The sequence below is a fragment of the Malaclemys terrapin genome, chromosome 15 (genome assembly GCF_027887155.1).
Source record: "Malaclemys terrapin pileata isolate rMalTer1 chromosome 15, rMalTer1.hap1, whole genome shotgun sequence".
Taxonomy (NCBI): domain Eukaryota; kingdom Metazoa; phylum Chordata; order Testudines; family Emydidae; genus Malaclemys; species Malaclemys terrapin.
Genome location: NC_071519.1, coordinates 4,178,867 through 4,197,898, shown reverse-complemented (window position 1 = coordinate 4,197,898; position 19,032 = coordinate 4,178,867). Strand labels below are relative to the sequence as shown.

General features: G+C 60.2%; 1 protein-coding gene and 2 non-coding genes across 7 annotated transcripts; 2 read left to right on the top strand and 1 right to left on the bottom strand.

Moving 5' to 3' along the window:
• Positions 1-2,172: 2,172 nt before the first annotated feature.
• TRNAS-UGA (transfer RNA serine (anticodon UGA)) lies at positions 2,173-2,254 on the bottom strand. The gene has a single exon. It is a non-coding gene; the product is annotated as a tRNA-Ser (tRNA).
• Positions 2,255-10,468: 8,214 nt separating this feature from the next.
• On the top strand, positions 10,469-14,859 carry TMEM107 (transmembrane protein 107). 5 transcript variants are annotated; one of them, XM_054005307.1, is made up of 7 exons: positions 10,470-10,596; positions 11,039-11,167; positions 12,591-12,658; positions 12,954-13,054; positions 13,503-13,599; positions 13,989-14,085; positions 14,186-14,859. In XM_054005307.1, exons 2-7 carry the CDS (start codon positions 11,081-11,083, stop codon positions 14,399-14,401), a joined length of 666 nt encoding a protein of 221 aa, XP_053861282.1. In that variant the 5' UTR covers positions 10,470-10,596; positions 11,039-11,080; the 3' UTR covers positions 14,402-14,859. The 5 variants fall into 5 exon arrangements, with proteins under 5 accessions (XP_053861285.1, XP_053861286.1, XP_053861282.1 ...); XM_054005310.1 differs by lacking the exon at positions 13,503-13,599 and having other exon boundaries at positions 10,469-10,596; positions 14,186-14,340; XM_054005309.1 differs by lacking the exon at positions 13,989-14,085 and having other exon boundaries at positions 10,472-10,596; positions 14,186-14,340.
• Positions 14,860-17,177: 2,318 nt separating this feature from the next.
• Positions 17,178-17,306, top strand: LOC128824097 (U8 small nucleolar RNA). Its single transcript, XR_008442326.1, has one exon. It is a non-coding gene; the product is annotated as a U8 small nucleolar RNA (small nucleolar RNA).
• The last annotated feature ends 1,726 nt before the right edge of the window (positions 17,307-19,032 follow it).

Below are 19,032 nucleotides of genomic sequence, written 5' to 3'. Positions count from 1 at the left end.
GTTTTCTCCCCAAACTTTCCAGGAAAATACCACCCTGGCCTATGCACCCCCATATGAAATGGGGTGTGTGAATGCTTGGAACAATTGGGCTCTGCCATGGAAGCGTCGTGGGGACAGCCACCCCTAGCTTGTTTGCAGGGCCGAGACTATGCTTGTGACTGTGAATTCAGAGGGAAGGTTGCTGGAGAAAGACATCCTAGGACCTGGGGGTTGAGGGAGGGCGGGTGGGGAGCTGGAAGCCGGCTACCTATGCTCAATGCTGCTCCCTGGAAAAAAAGCAGAGGAAAAAGCAACGCAGGATGTAAGAACATAAGAACGGCCACACTGGGTCAGACCCAAGGTCCATCTAGCCCAGTATCCTGTCTTCTGACAGTAGCCAATGCCAGGTGCTTCAGGGGAAATGAACAGAACAGGACAATTACTGAGTGATCCATCCCATCGCCCATTCCCAGCTGCTGGCAAACCGAGGCTAAGGACACCCCACTCTGATTGCAAACACACCTGCAGGTCCCTGGAGGGTGCAATGTCCCTGAAATAGCTAAAGGCAAATCTCATAAGGCCAGCAGTCTAATGTTAGGTTTCAGAGTAGCAGCCGTGTTAGTCTGTATCTGCAAAAAGAACAGGAGTACTTGTGGCACCTTAGAGACTTACAAATTTATTAGAGCATAAGCTTTCGTGGACTACAGCCCACTTCTTCGGATGCATACAGATTTATTCCACTCTGTATGCATCCGAAGAAGTGGGCTGTAGTCCACGAAAGCTTATGCTCTAATAAATTTGTTAGTCTCTAAAGTGCCACAAGTACTCCTAGTCTAATGTTAATTAGCGACTGTGGGTTGTATCGGTAGGACAGACGGCGCCATGGAAGGGAAAGGGCGACACCTTGAGGTGTCACCGAAAAGCTGCATCTTATTAAGATTAGTTAGTATTGTTCCATCACGTTTTAAGAGTCCATCGGAGCATTTACTCTGACCTCCAGGCCGGTCCATTTCACGTAGATACCCCTAGACTGACATTAGTTAGACCAAAGCATCTTAGCTCTCAGGAAACGAAACTGGCAGAGAACAGGAAGGGCCGAGACAGATGGATGGGGAGGGCCCATCCTTCCTGAGCCCCTGCATGCGACTGGGTTGAAGTCGTGGGCTGAACGCCGCGTAGCAAACATGGCGATCATACCGAGGGCAATGCAGGCAATTCTGTTCTTCGCCATGAGAGGGACTCAGAGTGGTTATTGACCACCGCTGCTGGACTTTAGCGTGGGTCCATGGGTTCCTCCAGCCAGTCGGGCCATCTGGCTAAGGGAAGGACTTCTGCCGCAAGCCCTAATTCCTGACACCGCGCCAGTCAATTTCCCTATGTAGACAAAGCTGGTGGCTCGAGTGGGTGGAGCTTATTTGGTGGGAGGGGCTTGGAAGAGGGTCATCAGGGATGCCCGTTTGAAGGTAGCTTTTGGGCTGATGCCCCGCCCTCCATCCCACCTGCTGGCCCAAAGACTGGGGTGAGCGAGAGGGGAATCGGAGCCTCTGCTGCCACTAGAAGTGACTCCTGATTTACACAGGGGGGATAAGCTCCCCAGGCTCTGGCAGGAGGCAGGTGGCATGGGGATCAGAACCCCTCTGGCTCTCTGTGCCGTGGGGGGTTTCGCTCTGGGTTGGACAACGCCAGTGGCTCGGTCCCGCAGGGGCCAGTTCCAGCCCGCAGCTGCAAACCCAGCCTGGCATCTCCATGGTACCTCTGCCCTGGCCTGTCGGCGGATACATCCCTGCCGGTGTCTGGCTGGGGAGGCCACTCTGCGGGGATCAGGGCTCTGGCACTGGGCTCACATCCACAGATTGGCCCCGGGAGTTGGATTCCACCGGAGCCAGGGCCACCCCAAGTGGCTGGGTTTTGGCTGGAGAGTCGATGACGGGTTTGTTGGGTGGAAGGAGCGCGAGTCCTGAATGCTGACCACCCAGGGCCTCTCTCTCTGAGCATTGGGGGATCCTCTAGCCAGCCCCTCTGAGAAATGTGGGGGTCATTTTTGGCCCCTTGGCCACAGAATGTGCTTTCCTTGGACTCAGCAGTGCCACCCACCCGGCCAAACCACAGGTCCCTGCCTGGCATTTCACCCCCAAAAATGCCCTGAGCCAGCAAGATCTCTGGGCATCGCCTCTCCGAGCAAAAGTAGCTAATCGCTGTGAGCAGGATTTGAACCTGCGCAGGGAAACCCCATTGGATTTCAAGTCCAACACCTTAACCACTCGGCCATCACAGCTGGGTAACACCAATGCTGCTGCTTCCTGCTGCAGAGAGTCCTTTCTTTATGGGCGCAATGGGCATGTTATGGCTCAGAGCTCTGGCTTTCTAAGCAGGTACATTTTGGGGTAGGTAGGTAGGCAAATAGAGGGGTGTCACGGAGTATTGGGGGACTCAGGGCCCTGCACCCCCGGCTTCCTGCGATTCACCATGACTCTCAGCCAGCCAGTAAAGCAGAAGGTTTATTTGGATGATAGGAATACAGTCCAAGACAGGTCTTGCAGGCACAGACAACAGGGCCCCCCTCAGTTAGGTCCAGCTTGGGGTCCCAGGGCATCCCAGCCCACCCCCCTTGGGGGGTCAGAGCCATCTCTGCCTCCCAGCCATCTCTCCAGCCTGCTTCCAGCACTCTCCTTCCGCGACCCCTCCCACAGCCTTTGTTCAGTTTCCCGGGCCCCGGAGTCACCTGGCCTCCAACCCCCTCCTGGGTTCTCATGTTACAAGCTCAGGTATGTTCCCTTGGGCCGACTCCCATCCTCCGATGCAGACCATCCTAGTCACACTCCCCTGTCAGCATTCCCACACCCCAGCAAGAACAGTTCCAGTTCGTCACAAGGGGTGTGTGAGCAGAGGGGTGCATAGACAGCTAGGGTGTGGGTAGATAGATTCTGTTCCTTAACCTTTACTTTACGAAAGCAAAACTAGACAAGAAATACCTTTTTTCCAGATTTCCCCCCTCTGCCCATAGTTTCAACACTCAACCATTCTTCAAACGCAGTCAGTGAGGAGCACTCACTGATCATGTTGCTTCGTACGTTGATTGCAGCGAGGCCAGGTGTAAATCATTTTGCCCCTTGCTGAGTGACGCGTAGCTGAGTGTAAATTGTTTTGTCCAGTGATGAGGGAAGGATACCTGAATATAAATTATTTTGCTCCTTGCTGATTTGTGATTACCTGGGTATAAATCATTTTGCCTCTCGCTGATTGGAGGATACCTGGATATAAATAAATGTGTTCATTGCTGATTGGCAGATACCTGGGTATAAATCACTTTACCGGTTGCTGATTGGCTGATACCCGTGTATAAATCATTTTGCCCATTGCTGCTGGATCTTGCCTTTACTGAAACCTTCATTTTTTCAGTCCCTGGTGAGCTGCCTGGATCTAGAGCCTCAGAGGGAAACAGCTCCAGCTCCAGATGCAGCCCTGCAATAACAAAACCCTTAGAGATGGCAGGGATCAAACCCAGGGCCTCATAGAGGTAAAGCATGCACTCTACCACTGAGCTACATCCCCCACACAGAACTAGTGTCTACCTCCTTTCTATGCCTGTGTTGCGGAGTGTGGGGGAGTTAGGGCCCTGCACCCCTCTTCCCGAGATTCACTGCGACTCTCAGCCAGTAAAGCAGAAGGTTTATTTAAGGACAGGAACACCGTCTCAAGCAGAGCGTGTAGGTACGACCAGACCCCCTCAATTAGGTCCCTCTGGGAGGTTCAGGGAGCTTAGACCCCAGCTTGGGGTTCCCTGCGTTGTACCACCCAGCCCCAACCGAAACTAAACTCCCAAACTCCTCCCGCTGCTCCTCTCCTTTGTTCAGTCTCCCGGGCAGAAGGTGTTAATTCTCCCCACCCCCGTTCCTGGCTCAGGTTACAGCTCAGGTAGCTTCCTTCAAGGGAAGTCCCACATCCCCACTGCAACCCCCCTGCAACATTCCCAGGTCAAATCTGCCCTGCTCCCTGCTCCGTCACATCTCTCCCCCCTTCGAGACTGAACTGAGCGGGGTCACTCTGACCAGTGACCTGGGGAAGTTCAGGGCTCCCTCTCCGGGACAATGCGTCCGCTATCAGGTTGTCACGTCCCTTCACATGGACCACGTCCATGTCATAATCCTGCAGGAGCAGGCTCCATCTCAGGAGCTTGGCGTTGGCTCCTTTCATCTGGTGCAGCCAGGTCAGGGGAGAGTGGTCGGTGTGCACGGTGAAGTGACGCCCAAAGAGATATGGCTCTAGTTTCTTGAGGGCCCACACCATGGCCAGGCATTCCTTCTCGATGGCCGCGTAGTTCTGCTCCCGGGGTAGCAACTTCTTGCTCAGGTACACGATGGGGTGTCTCTCCCCCTTTTCGTCCTCCTGCATTAACACCGCCCCCAGTCCTGTGTCTGAGGCGTCGGTGAACACCATAAAGGGCTTGTCAAAGTCTGGGTTTGCCAGAACTGGGCCACTGACCAGAGCCTCCTTCAGCGCCCGGAGAGCCTCCTGGCACTCCTCGGTCCAGACCACTTTGTCTGGCTTCCCCTTCTTGCACAGCTCAGTGATGGGGGCGGCTATGGCGCTAAAGTGGGGCACGAACCTCCGATAGTACCCTGCCATCCCAATAAAGGCTTGGACCTGCTTTTTGGTTTGAGGAGCGGGCCAGTCTCTGATCACCTCCACTTTGGCTGGTTCCGGCTTTAGGCAGCCGCTTCCCACCCGGTGGCCTAGGTAGGATACCTCAGCCATCCCCACCTTGCACTTCTCCGGTTTTACGGTCAGCCCAGCCTTCTGGAGTCGGTCCAGCACTTGTCTAACCTGGGATATGTGGTCCTCCCAGGTCTGGCTAAAGACACAGATGTCATCGATATACGCCACGGCAAAACTCTCCATCCCCCTCAGTAGCTGATCCACCAGGCGCTGGAAGGTGGCCGGCGCTCCCTTGAGGCCGAAGGGCAGGGTCAGGAACTCATAGAGCCCCAGAGGGGTGACAAAGGCCGATTTCAGCCTGGCATCTGCATCCAGCGGCACTTGCCAATAGCCCTTTGTAAGATCCATGGTGGTAAGGTACCGAGCACCTCCCAGCTTGTCTAGGAGCTCGTCCGGCCTGGGCATGGGGTAGGCATCGGCTACAGTGATGGCATTGAGCTTCCGATAGTCCACACAGAACCGGATCGACCCGTCCTTTTTGGGGACCAGCACCACTGGCGAGGCCCAAGGGCTGGAAGACGGCTGGATCACCCCCAAAGCCAGCATGTCATTGACCTCTCTTTCCAGGTCCTGAGCAGTTTTCCCTGTGGCTTGGAAGGGGGAGCATTTTATAGGCGGGTGCGATCCTGTCTGCACCCGGTGGACAGTCAGATTAGTGCGTCCAGGCTGGTTGGAAAACAGCTGCTGGTACAGATGCAGCACCCCTCCGATCTCAGCTCGCTGGGCAGGGGTTAGCCGATCAGAGAGGGGAATTGCTTCCAGGGGGAAGCCAACTCTTGTCCCAGGGAATAGATCTACTAAAGGGTCATCTCCCTGCCCCTCCCACTGTCCACACACGGCCAACACCATATTCCCCCTGTCATAATATGGCTTCATCATATTCACATGGTACACCCGGTGGTGGTGTGCCCGGTTCGACAGCTCCACCACATAGTTTACCTCGTTTAGTTGCTTGACAACCTTGAAGGGCCCTTCCCAGGCGGCCTGGAGTTTGTTTTTCCTCACAGGGATGAGGACCATCACCTGATCCCCAGTGGCGAAGGCGCGGGCCCGTGCTGTGCGGTCATACCAGACCTTCTGCTTCCTCTGGGCTCTGGCCAGATTCTCCCTGGCCAGGCCCATGAGCTCGGCAAGTCGTTCCCGGAAGGTCAGGACATACTCCACCACCGACTCTCCGTCAGGAGTGGCCTTCCCCTCCCATTCGTCTCTCATCAGGTCCAGGGGCCCCCTTACCCGCCTTCCATATAGCAGTTCGAAAGGCGAAAACCCGGTAGACTCCTGGGGTACCTCCCTGTACGCAAACAGCAGGTGAGGTAAGTACTTGTCCCAGTCCTGCGGGTGCTGATTCATAAATGTTTTCAGCATCATTTTTAGCGTCCCATTGAACCTCTCCACCAGCCCGTTGGATTGGGGGTGACATGCTGAGGCCCAGTTGTGCCGGACCCCACATCTCTCCCACAAGCACCGGAGTAGGGCCGACATGAAGTTGGACCCTTGGTCCGTCAAGACTTCCTTGGGGAACCCCACTCGGCTGAAAATGGTCAGCAGCGCATCCGCCACAGTGTCTGCTTCAATGGACGATAAGGGCACTGCCTCGGGGTAGCGGGTGGCGAAATCTACCACCACCAGGATGTATTTCTTCCCAGACCGGGTCGTCTTGCTGAGAGGTCCCACTATGTCCATGGCCACCTTCTGGAAAGGCTCCTCTATGATGGGCAAAGGTCTCAATGCTGCCTTCCCCTTGTCCCGGGCCTTCCCCACCCTCTGGCAGGGGTCACAGGATCGGCAGTACTGCCGGACGTTGGTGAAGACCCCGGGCCAGTAGAAGTTCTGTAGCAGCCTCTGCCTGGTGCGCCGGATCCCCTGGTGCCCTGCGAGAGGGATGTCATGGGCCAGGTACAGTAGCTTGTGGCGAAACTTCTGGGGAACCACCAGCTGCCTCCTGATCCCCCACGACTCCACTTCCCCCGGGGGAGCCCACTCTCGGTACAGGAACCCCTTCTCCCACAGGAACCTCTCCTTGCATCCTCTCCTCATGGTCTGTACCACACTGAGGTCAGCCAGGCCCCTTAGCTTCCGCAGGGAGGGGTCCTTCTGCAACTCGGCCTGGAACTCGGCGGCTGGGGAAGGGATGGGGACCTGCTCCCTCTCGTCGGCTGGGTCGGAAGCCCCAGCCACCCCGCGGCCTGTCCTTGGGTGTTCCCTCCCCACCCGGGAAGGGTTCGGTGCCTCCGGTGGGACATCCTTCCCAAGGTCAGGGCGTAGTGCCCCTCGCCGGCTCTGGCTACGGGTCACGACTAAGGCGGTCTGGGGGCTGCTTGGCCAGTCCTCTAGGTCCCCCCCCATCAACACCTCAGTGGGCAAATGGTGGTGCACTCCCACGTCCTTGGGGCCCTCCTTGGCCCCCCATTTCAGGTGTACCCTCGCTACGGGAACCTTGAATGGGGTCCCGCCCACCCCGGTCAGGGTCAGGAAGGTGTTGGGCACCACCCAATCTGGGGCCACCACCTCGGGCCGGGCCAGTGTCACCTCTGCGCCCGTGTCCCAGTATCCATAAACTTTCTTCCCATCCACCTCCAGGGGAACAAGGCACTCGCTCCGCAGGGACAGCCCCGCGCCAACCCTGTAAACGGAGAACTTTGAATCCGGAGCATCTGGCCCCCCAGAGAAGCTGGCCGGGGGCCCTTCTCTCTCTTGAGCAGTTGATAAGCTGCCAGCCCCTCTTGCGTGGGAAGCCTGCCCCTCGTCCGTCTGGGCCTCTACCAAGTTAACCCGGTGCGGGTTCGGTCTGCTCAGTCTGTCCTTGAGCTTGGGGCACTGGGCCCGAACGTGGCCTCTTCGGCCGCAGTAATAGCAGCTCAGGTCCCGTGGGTCCCCTCGAGCCGGTCGGTTGTCCCTGATGCTGGGCATTCCCCGTGGGAGGGGATTCCCCATATTCCCCCTTTGGGAGGTCCCAGGGTGACTCTCTCTCTGCATCGCGGCGGGCCTGTTCCTTTGGGGCTCCTCCCTGCCACCCCCTGACCGGCTCTTTACAAACTCATCAGCCAGCTGCCCGGCGTGTCGCGGGTTCTCTGGCTTTCTGTCCACCAACCACAGCCTCAGGTCGGATGGGCACCGCTCATACAGTTGCTCCAGTACCAGCAGTTTAATCAGGTCCTCCTTCGTCTGGGCCCCACCAGCCCACTTGCTGGCGAATCTTTCCATGCGGACGGCTAGTTGCAGATATGAGATCTCAGGGGTTTTATCTTGACTCCGGAACCTTTCCCGGTACATCTCAGGAGTCAGCCCAAACTCACGTAGCAGGGCCTTTTTGAATAGTTCGTAGTCCCCTTTCTCTGCCTCTCCCAGTTGGCGGTACAATGCCACGGCTTTGGGGTCCAGAAAGGGGGTAAGGACCCGGAGTCTGTCCGCGGGATCAACCCGGTGCAGCTCGCAGGCCGTCTCAAAGGCCTCCAGGAAGTCATCCATGTCCTCCCCCTCCTTGTATGGGGCCATGATGCACTTATCAAAGCTCCGTGCAGTCCTGGGTCCCCCCTCACTCACCGCAGCCGGGGGTTCGCTGCCCTTCAATCTCGCCAGTTCCAGGTCATGCTGATGCTGTCTCTCTTCATGCTGTCTCTATCTCTCATTCTCCTGTCTCTGTCTCTCTTTCTCCTCCCGTTCATGCTGTCTCTGTTGTTCACGATCCTCCAGCTCTCTCAGTTTTAGCTCTTTCTCCCATTCCGGCCAATTCCGCTCCACGGATGCCGAACGTCGCCGGGAGGATCCTCTGCTGGCTGGGGGGGCCACGGCGCCTTCGGTATTTGCTGGGCTCCTCCCCACCCTTCCCCCAGGCATAGGAAGGAGGGGTCTCGGGAAGCCCTCAGCAGCCGGCTGACCACTCCCAGCTGGGACAGACACTGGTGCCTGCGCTGCATTTGCCAGGCTGCTTCCCTGAGACACAGGGATCAGTTCATTCGCGCGATCTTCCGCCTCCAGCCGGGCAATGAGCTGTTCTTTGGTGAGCCTCCCAATGCGCAGCCGCCTCTGCTTGCACAGCTCCACCAGGTCGCTCTTAAGCCGCTTGGCATACATCTTCCTGCTGGCCACTCACCGGCCTGTGTGCTCACAGCTCCCCACAGTTCCCAGGGGGACCCCTAGTGTGCCAGCCCTTCTCGAGGTCACCGCCTCTCTGCCAGGGTCGAGCTGCAGACTCCTCCGCCCCTGGGACCACTCGCTGCGATCCCCCCGGGGGACCCTGTTACTGCAAAAGTCCTTCTCGCTGGTCACACACTCCCAGGGGTAATAACCGTCTCTCTCCCACTCTTCAGCAGGCCTGGTCCCCGTCAATCCCCCTTCGTTTTACTGCTCCCCAGTCACTTACTGCAGGAAGCGCCGTCCACGGGGTGCAGTAGATCCCGCCGCTGCCACCAGTTGTTGCGGAGTGTGGGGGAGTTAGGGCCCTGCACCCCTCTTCCCGAGATTCACTGCGACTCTCAACCAGCCAGTGAAGCAGAAGGTTTATTTAAGGACAGGAACACCGTCTCAAGCAGAGCGTGTAGGTACGACCAGACCCCCTCAATTAGGTCCCTCTGGGAGGTTCAGGGAGCTTAGACCCCAGCTTGGGGTTCCCTGCGTTGCACCACCCAGCCCCAACCGAAACTAAACTCCCAAACTCCTCCCGCTGCTCCTCTCCTTTGTTCAGTCTCCCGGGCAGAAGGTGTTAATTCTCCCCACCCCCATTCCTGGCTCAGGTTACAGCTCAGGTAGCTTCCTTCAAGGGAAGTCCCACATCCCCACTGCAACCCCCCTGCAACATTCCCAGGTCAAATCTGCCCTGCTCCGTCACAGCCTGGTTCTCAGCCCAGCTCCCCAAATCCATTCCCCCACCTGGGGCGTTTGGCCCAAGGGTGAGGTCAGAAGTGGACACGGGCCTGGAGTTGAGAGAGGCTGGACATAAATTTGGAGAGGGGACCGATGAGGGGCGGAGGGCGGGGGAGGTTCCTTGATGCCATGGGGGCGGGATTTGCCCTCAGCAGACTGGAAGCCTTTAAACCTAGGGTTACCATACTTAACAAATAAAAGAAGAGGACCCCCCTGGCCCCGCCCATTTCCCACCCCCAGCCCCGCTCCAACTCCGCCCCTTCCCCGCCCCCTCCTCCCTCCCACTCCCAGCTACGCCAAAAGGGCTGCCCGAGCGCTACTGGCTTCATGGTTTGCCGGGCAGCCCCCAGACCCTGCGCCCCCGGCCGGCGCTTCCCCTGCGCCGCTGGAGCCCGGGAGGGGAAGTGTCCGGCTGGCGGCTGGGGTCCGGAGGCAGGGGGCTGCCTGAAGCCGGTAGCGCTCGGGCAGCCTGGCTCTTAAACAGAGCCGAAGAGTCCGGGGAGGAGCAGAGCCGCCGCGGGAGGGGAAGTGCCCGGCCGGCGGTATTTTTCCCGGACACGTTCGGCTTTTTGGCAATTCCCCCGGACGGGGTTTGCGTGCCGAAAAGCCGGACATGTCCGGGAAAAACCGGACGTGTGGTAACCCTATTTCAACCTCATGGATACCATATGGCCCTAGGAGGAGAGGGGGACCTATATGGCCCTGGGGGAGGGGTCCCTTATTGCCCTGGGGGAGGGGGTCCCTTTTTGTCCCATATGGCCCTGGGGGACGGCTCAGCGCAGGGGGAAGGGGCCTTTGCCCTTCTCTCTGCCCTCGGTCAAGATGGCGGCCTGGGGCTCGCCGCCGCCGCCGCCAGATCTCGCGAGATCTCCTCCCAGCGCACGGGCGCTCTCTCGCGCTCTCTCTCGCCCGCGCGCGGGGTGCGGCGAAGGGCGGGGCGGGGCCGGGCGCAGCTGGGCCGTTGGTCGGTTGCCAGGGGCAACGACGGGGCCTCGGGCCTGAGCGAGAGACAGAGACGGAGACAGAGCGCGGCCGGGGGTGGGCGCGCGGGGCGGGGCGAGGGGAGTCTCTGGGGGGGGTTCCACGAGGGGGAGGGGGAGTTTGGGGGGGCTCGGGGTTCCACGAGGGGGGGCGTGGGGAGTCTCTATGGGGGGGGCGGGAATTGGGAGGTTCCACGAGGGGGGGCGTGGGGAGGGGGAGTCACTATGGGGGGGCGGGGATTGGGAGGTTCCACGAGGGGGGGGCGGGGCTGGGGGAGGGGGAGTCTCTATGGGGGGGAGGGGGTCTGCACGGGGGTGGCGGCGATGCGGGGGAGGATGGGGGACAATGGGGATTGGGGGATTCCATGGGGGGCTGTGGTGGGGACAACGGGAGAGGGGGGCTCCACAGGGGCAATGGGGGAGACTCCCCAGGGAGGGGGCAGGGGGGCCTGGTGCTGCCTTTGGTCACCCCAACCTGACGCTTTTGCTCTCCCAGCCAGGCCCTGCCCAGAGGACCCTGTCTGCGTGGGGGGCGCCTGGCGATGGCGCTGGTCAGCGGATTGGTGCCCGCCCGTTTCCTGACCCTCACGGCCCATCTCGTCATCGTCATCACCATCTTCTGGTCCCGGGTAAGAGACCCCGACGACGCCCACGCTGTATGACACCCAGGATCTACACCCAGACAGCATGCCCGCCCATCCACCCTGACGACGCACACCCGTGTGACACCCCACAACATACACCCATACAGCACACCTGCTCACCCGTACAGCATGCCCATCCATCCACCACAATGACACACACCTGTATGGCACCCACAAGGCACACCCATACAGCACACCCGCCCACACACCCTGACGATGCCCACCCATACAGCACTCCCACCCGGAAACGCCCGCCCGCCCTGACAACACACACCCGTATGAGGTACATACCTTGTGAGGTACACCCATACAGCATGCCTGCCTGCCCACCCCAAGGATGTACACCCATATGACGTACACCTGTACAACATGTCTGCCCCGATGACACATACCTTTATGATACCCGCACCTGTGATGTACACCCATACAACATGCCGACCCTGATGATGCCTGTGACGCACCCCCACCCCCACCCCCACAACGCACGCCTCGCCCATACGACGACCATGCCTACAACACACACCACCATAACACACCCGCGCCTACAATACATCCCCAGACCATATGCCCATCCCAACGATGGCCACCTGCCCCCACGATGCACACCTGTACAACATCCATCCATATGACACACCACCCGTACAATGTGCACAGCTGCCCCGGCAACACCCACCTGCCACTACCCCATGCACAGCCCTGCGACACACATACAGATCTCCCAATACACTCACCACCTAACACGGTGTAGACCAGTGGTCTCCAAAGTGGGGTGCGTGCAAGAGGATCCTGGGGGGTGCGCAGCAGGAGTGCTTTTTTTTTTTTTGCTTCGGCGCGGCAGGGGATGCATGCTCAAAAATTTTTTACTGATAGGGGTGCGCGATCAAAAAAGTTTGGAGACCACTGGTGTAGACGATCATCCAACACACACCCCTCATGCAACAAGGCTTCCATCTCACCCACACATCGCGCCCATCCCATCCTCCAGCATGTGCACCCGCTGCACACTCACTGCACACACACACGGTCACTTTCCAGAGATGAGAGGAGGGGTGTGGGGAGCCCTGGCTGCAGGAATCCGGGAGGGGTTGTGACTGCAGGGACGTGGGTAGCAACAATGTGGACCAGGACTCCTGGGTTCTATCCCAGCTCTGGGAGAGAGTGGGGACTGGTGGATTAGAGCAGGGGGCTGGTGGGTGAGGACCCAGGACTCCTGGGTTCTCCCCCCGGCTCTGGGAGGGGAGTGGGGACTGGTGGGTTAGAGCAGGGGGGGCTGGGAGCTAGGATGGCATCCTTTCCCCTGCCTCTGCTCTGCCCCGTCCCCGACTCTGCCCCAGCCCACCCTCCACTGAGTGGCGTGCCCAGGACACCGCAGCCTGCAGGGCTGATCTTGCTGCCCCCTGTCTTCCAGGACAACAACGTCCTTGCCTCGCTGCCCCTGCAGTACAGCCAGCAGCAGTACCAGCGCCAGGACGTGGAGTGAGTCAGCCAGGGACTGGGGGGAGACCAGGGTGTGCAGGGGACCGGGGACACCTGGGATGACAGGTGGGAGGAGGATGGGTCCAGCAGGGCACGGGGGGAGGATGCTGGGACTTCCGGGGGGGCCGAAGTGGACTCAGAGAAGGGGGAGGCGTGAGATTGCAGGGGGCTGGGCCTGTGGGGAGACCGGGGCAGGCAGAAGTGGCCTGGGAGTAAGGGATGGCGGGCGGGGTTGTGCCCGGCCCGGGCCCACGTATCCCTGTGTCTCTGGTCCGGGCATTGGCACTGACCCCAGGCTGGTGGTGGCCCTGTCGGTGACGCTGGGCTTGTTCGCCGTGGAGCTGGCTGGCTTCCTGTCCGGGGTGTCCATGTTCAACCACACGCAGAGTCTGCTCTGTATCCTTCCGTCCTGCTGGGGGGGACGAACTCTGCACCCCCGCCCCGACTGGTGTTACAGCACCCCCTGGGCACCTACCGCTCTCCCCCCACAGCACAATGACTGTTGTCCCCAGGGGGCGCCACCTCTAGTCTGCACTTGCTGTCTCGGGGGGCAGGGGGGGAATGGGACACGGGGCCTGTCCTCTCTAGGGGACACTGGCTCCCCTTCGGCCCCAGGACAGGGACTGCCTGGCTCAGTGGGGTGGGGAATGGGAAGGAGGGGGTGTCACTCAGCTAACCCCAAAAGATCACCCTGGTTAGCACTGTTGGCATCCACAGTGGAGAGAGCAGGGCCTGGATGGGTCTGGGAGAGAGGGGACTGGGGCAGCCCCCTATCCCACCCCAGCTGCATCTGCCCCCCCACATCGGTCCCCGTTGTTGGTCCCTGACTCTGCTCCCATCCCAGCCATTGGGGCCCACACTGCCGCCGCCGTGGCCCTCCTCTTCTTCCTCTTCGACCAGTGGGACAGCAGCCTCTACTGGTGGATCTTTGCCTTCTGCAGGTCAGTGGCACCCCCTGCAGGAGCTGCAAGCCCTTCCCTCGGCACAGCACCCAGGAACCAGCGCCTCCTAGCGGGGACAGGCCCCGTACCCCATTCCCTGCCCCCCTGAGCCAGCCAGTTCCCGCACTGGGGCCGGAGGGGAGCCGGCGCCCCCTAGCGGGAACAGGCCCCGTACCCCATTCCCTGCCCCCCTGAGCCAGCCAGTTCCCGCACTGGGGCCGGAGGGGAGTTGGCACCCCCTAGTGGGGACAGGCCCCGTACCCCGTTCCCTGTCCCCCTGAGCCAGCCAGTCCCCGCCCTGGGGCCGGCAACCCCTAGAGGGCAAAGAGCCTGTCTCCCGGTGCCTGTTCTCTCCACGACGGGTTATTTTCCTGACGGCTCCTCCCCAGCATTGGCTGCTCACTGCAGCGCCTCCATCTGTCTCTCCTTCTTCGTCTTGGAGCGCTGGGAGAGCGCCACCTACTGGTACATCCTGGCCTTCTGCAGGTAGATGCCCCTGAGAGGGAGGGACGGGGTGGGCCCCTCGGGAACATCCTGCCCATGGAAGAGCCCCTGGCACTAATCCCGCCTGCCCTTGTGCCCCCAGCGCCCTGCCTGCTGCCTTCGAGATCCTGCTCTTCGTGTCCGTCTTCGTGTTCAAGAGGAAGCCCCTGTGAGCCGGAGCCGGGCCCCCCGGGAGGTCTGTACCGCTGGCCCCACGGGCTCTGAGCCGGGTGGTGGATATGCCGGACGGGGAGCTCGCCAGCGCTCGCCACTGCTCCTCAGCCCTACAGACCTGGCGCTGGCCGGGGGCAGCTGGTGATGGGGTGGCTGCATGGGGCAGTCAGGACCTGGTGCTCTGCCTCTAAGGGGCAGGGCTGAGTTAGCCCCATAGGAGCCTGCAGCGCCCCCCAGGAGACCCCCGGGGCAACAGCGGTACTGCACCCTGCGCCAATCCCATAGCAACCTGCAGCGCCCCCCAGGAGACCCCAGTGGCAGCAGGAGATACTGCACCCTGTGTCAGCCCCATGGGACCTTACAACGCCCCCCAGTGGCAGCAGGCAGTACTGCACTTGGCAGTGCGTCAGCCCCATTGCACAGCAGTGATAGGATCAGTGGGGCGGAGCCCCTAAGGAGCGGCTGATGTGGCAAGGGAGAAGAATTATTCCTCTGTTTCTACCAGCTGCTCCCTCTCTGGCCATGTCCCCCTCCCCACCCCAGGGCTGGGGCTGTGCCCTGGAGCCCGCCCGCCCTGTGAATAAACTGGCTTTCCTAACTGGAGCTGGGGTCTTTTCCAGTCTGCTCCCCCCTCCCCGTGGGCTGGGGGGCAGAACTCACACGGCGAGGGGCTTTGGGGGTGATCCCATGAGAAGGGGGCTGATTCGGCAGGGGGCGCTTTCCCCTCACAGTCACTGCTGGCCCCAGGGGGCTGTGCGTCAAGCTTGAGGGACAAATGCAGTGCGGGCACCGGCAGAGCTGGGAGGGCCAGGGCTGGGCTAGGCTAGCGGGGGCTGCAGGTCGGGAGTGAGGGGCACCGGCAGAACTGGGGGGGGCCAGGGCTGGGCTAGGCTAGCGGGGGCTGCGGGTCGGGAGTGAGGGGCACTGGCAGGGCTGGGGGGGGGCAGGGCTGGGCTAGCAGGGGCTGTGGGTCGGGAGTGAGGGGCACAGGCAGGGCTGGGCTAGCAGGGGCTGTGAGTCGGGACTGAGGGACACTGGCAGGGCTGGGCTAGCAGGGGCTGTGAGTCGGGACTGAGGGGCACTGGCAGGGTTGTGGGGGGCAGGGCTGGCCTGGCAGGGGCTGCGGGTCGGGAGTGAGGGGCACCGGCAGAGCTGGGGGGCGGGGGGCAGGGCTGGGCTAGCAGAGGCTGTGAGTCGGGACTGAGGGGCACTGGCAGGGCTGGGCTAGCAGGGGCTGTGAGTCGGGACTGAGGGGCACTGGCAGGGCTGGGCTAGCAGGGGCTGCGAGTCGGGAGTGAGGGGCACCGGCAGAGCTGGGGGGGGCAGGGCTGGGCTGGCAGGGGCTGTGAGTCGGGAGTGAGGGGCACCGGCAGAGCTGTGGGGGTGCAGGGCTGGGCTAGCAGGGGCTGTGAGTCGGGAGTGAGGGGCACTGGCAGGGCTGGGCTAGCAGGGGCTGTGAGTCGGGTGTGAGGGGCACTGGCAGGGCTGGGCTAGCAGGGGCTGTGATTCGGGAGTGAGGGGCGCTGGGGGGGCTGACTGAATATCTGGGGTTGAGAACAGGAACTTTAATACTGTGTTGAATGGATCAGCCATTAACACCATAAAGCCCCCCCACCTCCCCGCACACGGGCGCTGTTGGGTCCATCCACCCCCACTGCCCCACCTGGGCATAGTGGTGAGATTCCCTGGGGAGCAGAGTGGGGGGTCTTCCTGGGGTGGGGGTCAGGAGGTGGGAATGGGCTGAGCGGGAGAAGGGCTGCTCAGACCCAAGGATTGTCCCCACCTCGGGGGAGGTGATCAGTGCGTGGAGCTGCGGGGGCTCCCCAGTATGCCCCCATATGGGTAAACCACAGACCCATCAGCCACCCTCCCCATCCATCCCCCCATGTCCCTGTCCCTCCTCCAACCCATCCATCCATCCTCACACATCTCTGTCCCTCCCACGCATCCCCCCAATTCATCCACCCCCCAAACCCGCCCCAAGGGAGTCTGGGCAGCACCACAGGGCCCCGGTGTCTCGGAGGGGTCTGGGCAGCGCCCGGTGCCACGGGGCCCCAGTCTCAGTTGTGGGGGGTGTCTGGGCAGCGCCCGGTGCCACGTGGCCCCGGGCTCGGTCGGGGGGTGTGGGCGGCGCCCTGTAGAATGAATGCCCCATGCCAACATTAACTAACAGTGATGTGCAGTGGGACGGTGTGAGGCCCTGCCCGTCACTCTGATGCCCAGCGAGCTGTGCGGAAAAACACAGTCCCCTGCACTTGCAGTTAAAGGGCCAATGCTCACACTGCCCCCACACACACAGTGGGTCACAAGAGTAGCTCCCTGGAGCCACAGCTACTGCAGCTCGGTGCCCTGGTGTGACATGAGTGTGATGGGGCTCAGACCTGCCCCCCCCCCCCAGCAACGAGGCCAGAGACTGGGGGAAGGGGGGCTCTGCCACTGCTCCAGAGCCCCATGGAAGATTGTGGGGAGCTGCAAACCCATCCGTGCAGAACGACCAGAGTTGGGGGGGGTCAGTTCTCTCTCTCTCTCTCTCTCTCTCTCTCACACACACACACACACACAGAGAGAGAGAGAGAGAGAAAAAAAAAATCCGCTTGCCTGCCTGTTTGGTAGCCACGGTCACAGCCCTGACACCGCTGTTACAAAAAGCCACACGCCCTTCTTTCCTGATACATACGGTCGATACCGGCTTGCGGCATATGGAAATATGTGCCGCGGGGCATTATGGGAGGACAGAACGGGGCCGGTAATGCGCAGCCTTTTGCCATCCGGGGCCCGACCGAAGCCCCGCGGGGCCAGGTGGGGGGCAGGACCAGCGCGGGGGGTTTCCCCGGGGGAGGGGGGAGGGGGATTGCGCCGCCCACCCTGAGCTATAGAGCCGTGGCCGGGCCTTGGGTCCCGGCGGCGGGGAACACTTTGTATCGTCAGTGAGGTACATCCTTACCTGTTCCTCCGTTGGGGGGCAGTACATGATGATTGGAGAGCGTATGAGACATGATTACAGTCTCTGCGGCCGTGGTCTGCAACACCGCGGCTCGCTCCTATCTGAACCTCACTGGCGGGCCCTGCTATGCAGCGTGGGAGTGGTTGTTGGGACGGGGACCCGCTGGGGTTCTCCGAGCGGCTCGGGGGGTTTATTTAGTGTATTTGTTAAGAGGGGTTATATTGTGATCCTAGATCGTTACTGAAGTGCTGAGTAACCACGCATGCAGCCTGTTTTTCTGCAAATGTAACCTCACAGACGCTGTCTGTTCCTTTCCAATAGCACGGGCAACGCTATAATGTTACAGTCACAATTGATTTTTTTGCAATAAGTTAGTCATAATCTATTCCTTTGCAATAGTGGGGGGACAACGCTGTAACTCTATCCCAGTGCAAACGTTATAACGTAACAGTCACGATCTACCCCCTGCCGTAGTGGGGGACCACGTTACAGTCACCCTCTGTCACTCGCAATAGAGGTGAATGACATTAGAAGCACATTTGCAGCATCAGCATAAGCCACCGGAGACGTGAATAACACGACAGGCGTGTTTGCAGTGTTGGTGTCGCCCTGTTGGTCCCACCACACCAGGGAGACGAGGGGGGTAAAAAGAAGGGGGGACTGTTTGGCCTGCAAAAGAGACGATGGACGGAGTGGGTAGGAGATCGATAAGTGTTCTTCACCCCTTTGCACAACCCCTGGGCAGCTAGGGGTCACCTGCTGACCCGGCCGTGCGGCGGTTGAAAAACCAAGCACACGGGTTAACCTCATAGACTCATAGCCATTAAGGTCAGAAGGGACCATTATGATCATCTGGTCTGACCCCCTGCATGCTGCAGGCCGCAAGACCCTTCCCTGGACTCTACCGTTGAAGTCCCCAATCCTGTGTTTTAGTGACTTCAATCGGCTGAGACCCTCCTGCTAGTGATCCCTGCCCCATGCTGCGGAGGAAGGCGAAAAACCTCCAGAGGCTCAGCCAATCTACCCTGGAGGAAAATTCCTTCCCGACCCCAAATATGGCGATCAGTAATACCCCGAGCATATAGGCAAGAGTCTCTAGCCTGACCCTTGTTGGCCATTATGCTGTTCATGTACCATTGCTTGGTTTTCCTTGGCTACTATGTTTTATCATTAAACCATTCCCTCCATAAACTTATCCAACTTAATCTTAAAACCAGACAGGTCCGTCGCCCCCACCGTTTCCCTCGGAAGGCCGTTCCAATATTTCACCCCTCTGATGGTCAGAAACCTTCGTCTAATTTCAAGCCTAAACTTCCCCCCGGCCAGTTTGTATCCATTCGTTCTCGTGTCCACATTAGTACTAAACTGGAATAATTCCTCTCCCTCCCTTGTATTAACCCCTCTGATATATTTAAAGATAGCAATCATATCCCCCCTCAGCCTTCGCTTTGTCAGACTAAACAACCTGCGGAACTCCTTGCCACTGGATGTGGGCGAAAGCCGGAAGCCACAGGTCCAGCTGCTGGCTATGAGCCAAGCCAGCCAGGGACGCAGCCCCGCGCTCCAGTTGTCCCTGGGTCCCCTGGCTCTGAGCCCAACCCTCTCAACGCCCTGGTGCCAGGGTGAGGGGCTCCAGGGGGGTGGGACCAGCTCCATCCTCGCTGCTCTAATTGGCTGGGAGTTTGCAACAGCTCTTCCCCGGGGTTGGCTGGAGCCAGCCCGTTCTCTTGCTTGTGATTGGCTGGGCCTTGCCCTCTCTCTGATTGTCCGGGTGCTACAACAGTTCTTCCCTGTGATTGGCCGGCTCCTTCCTCTTTTTCTTGCTCCCCTAC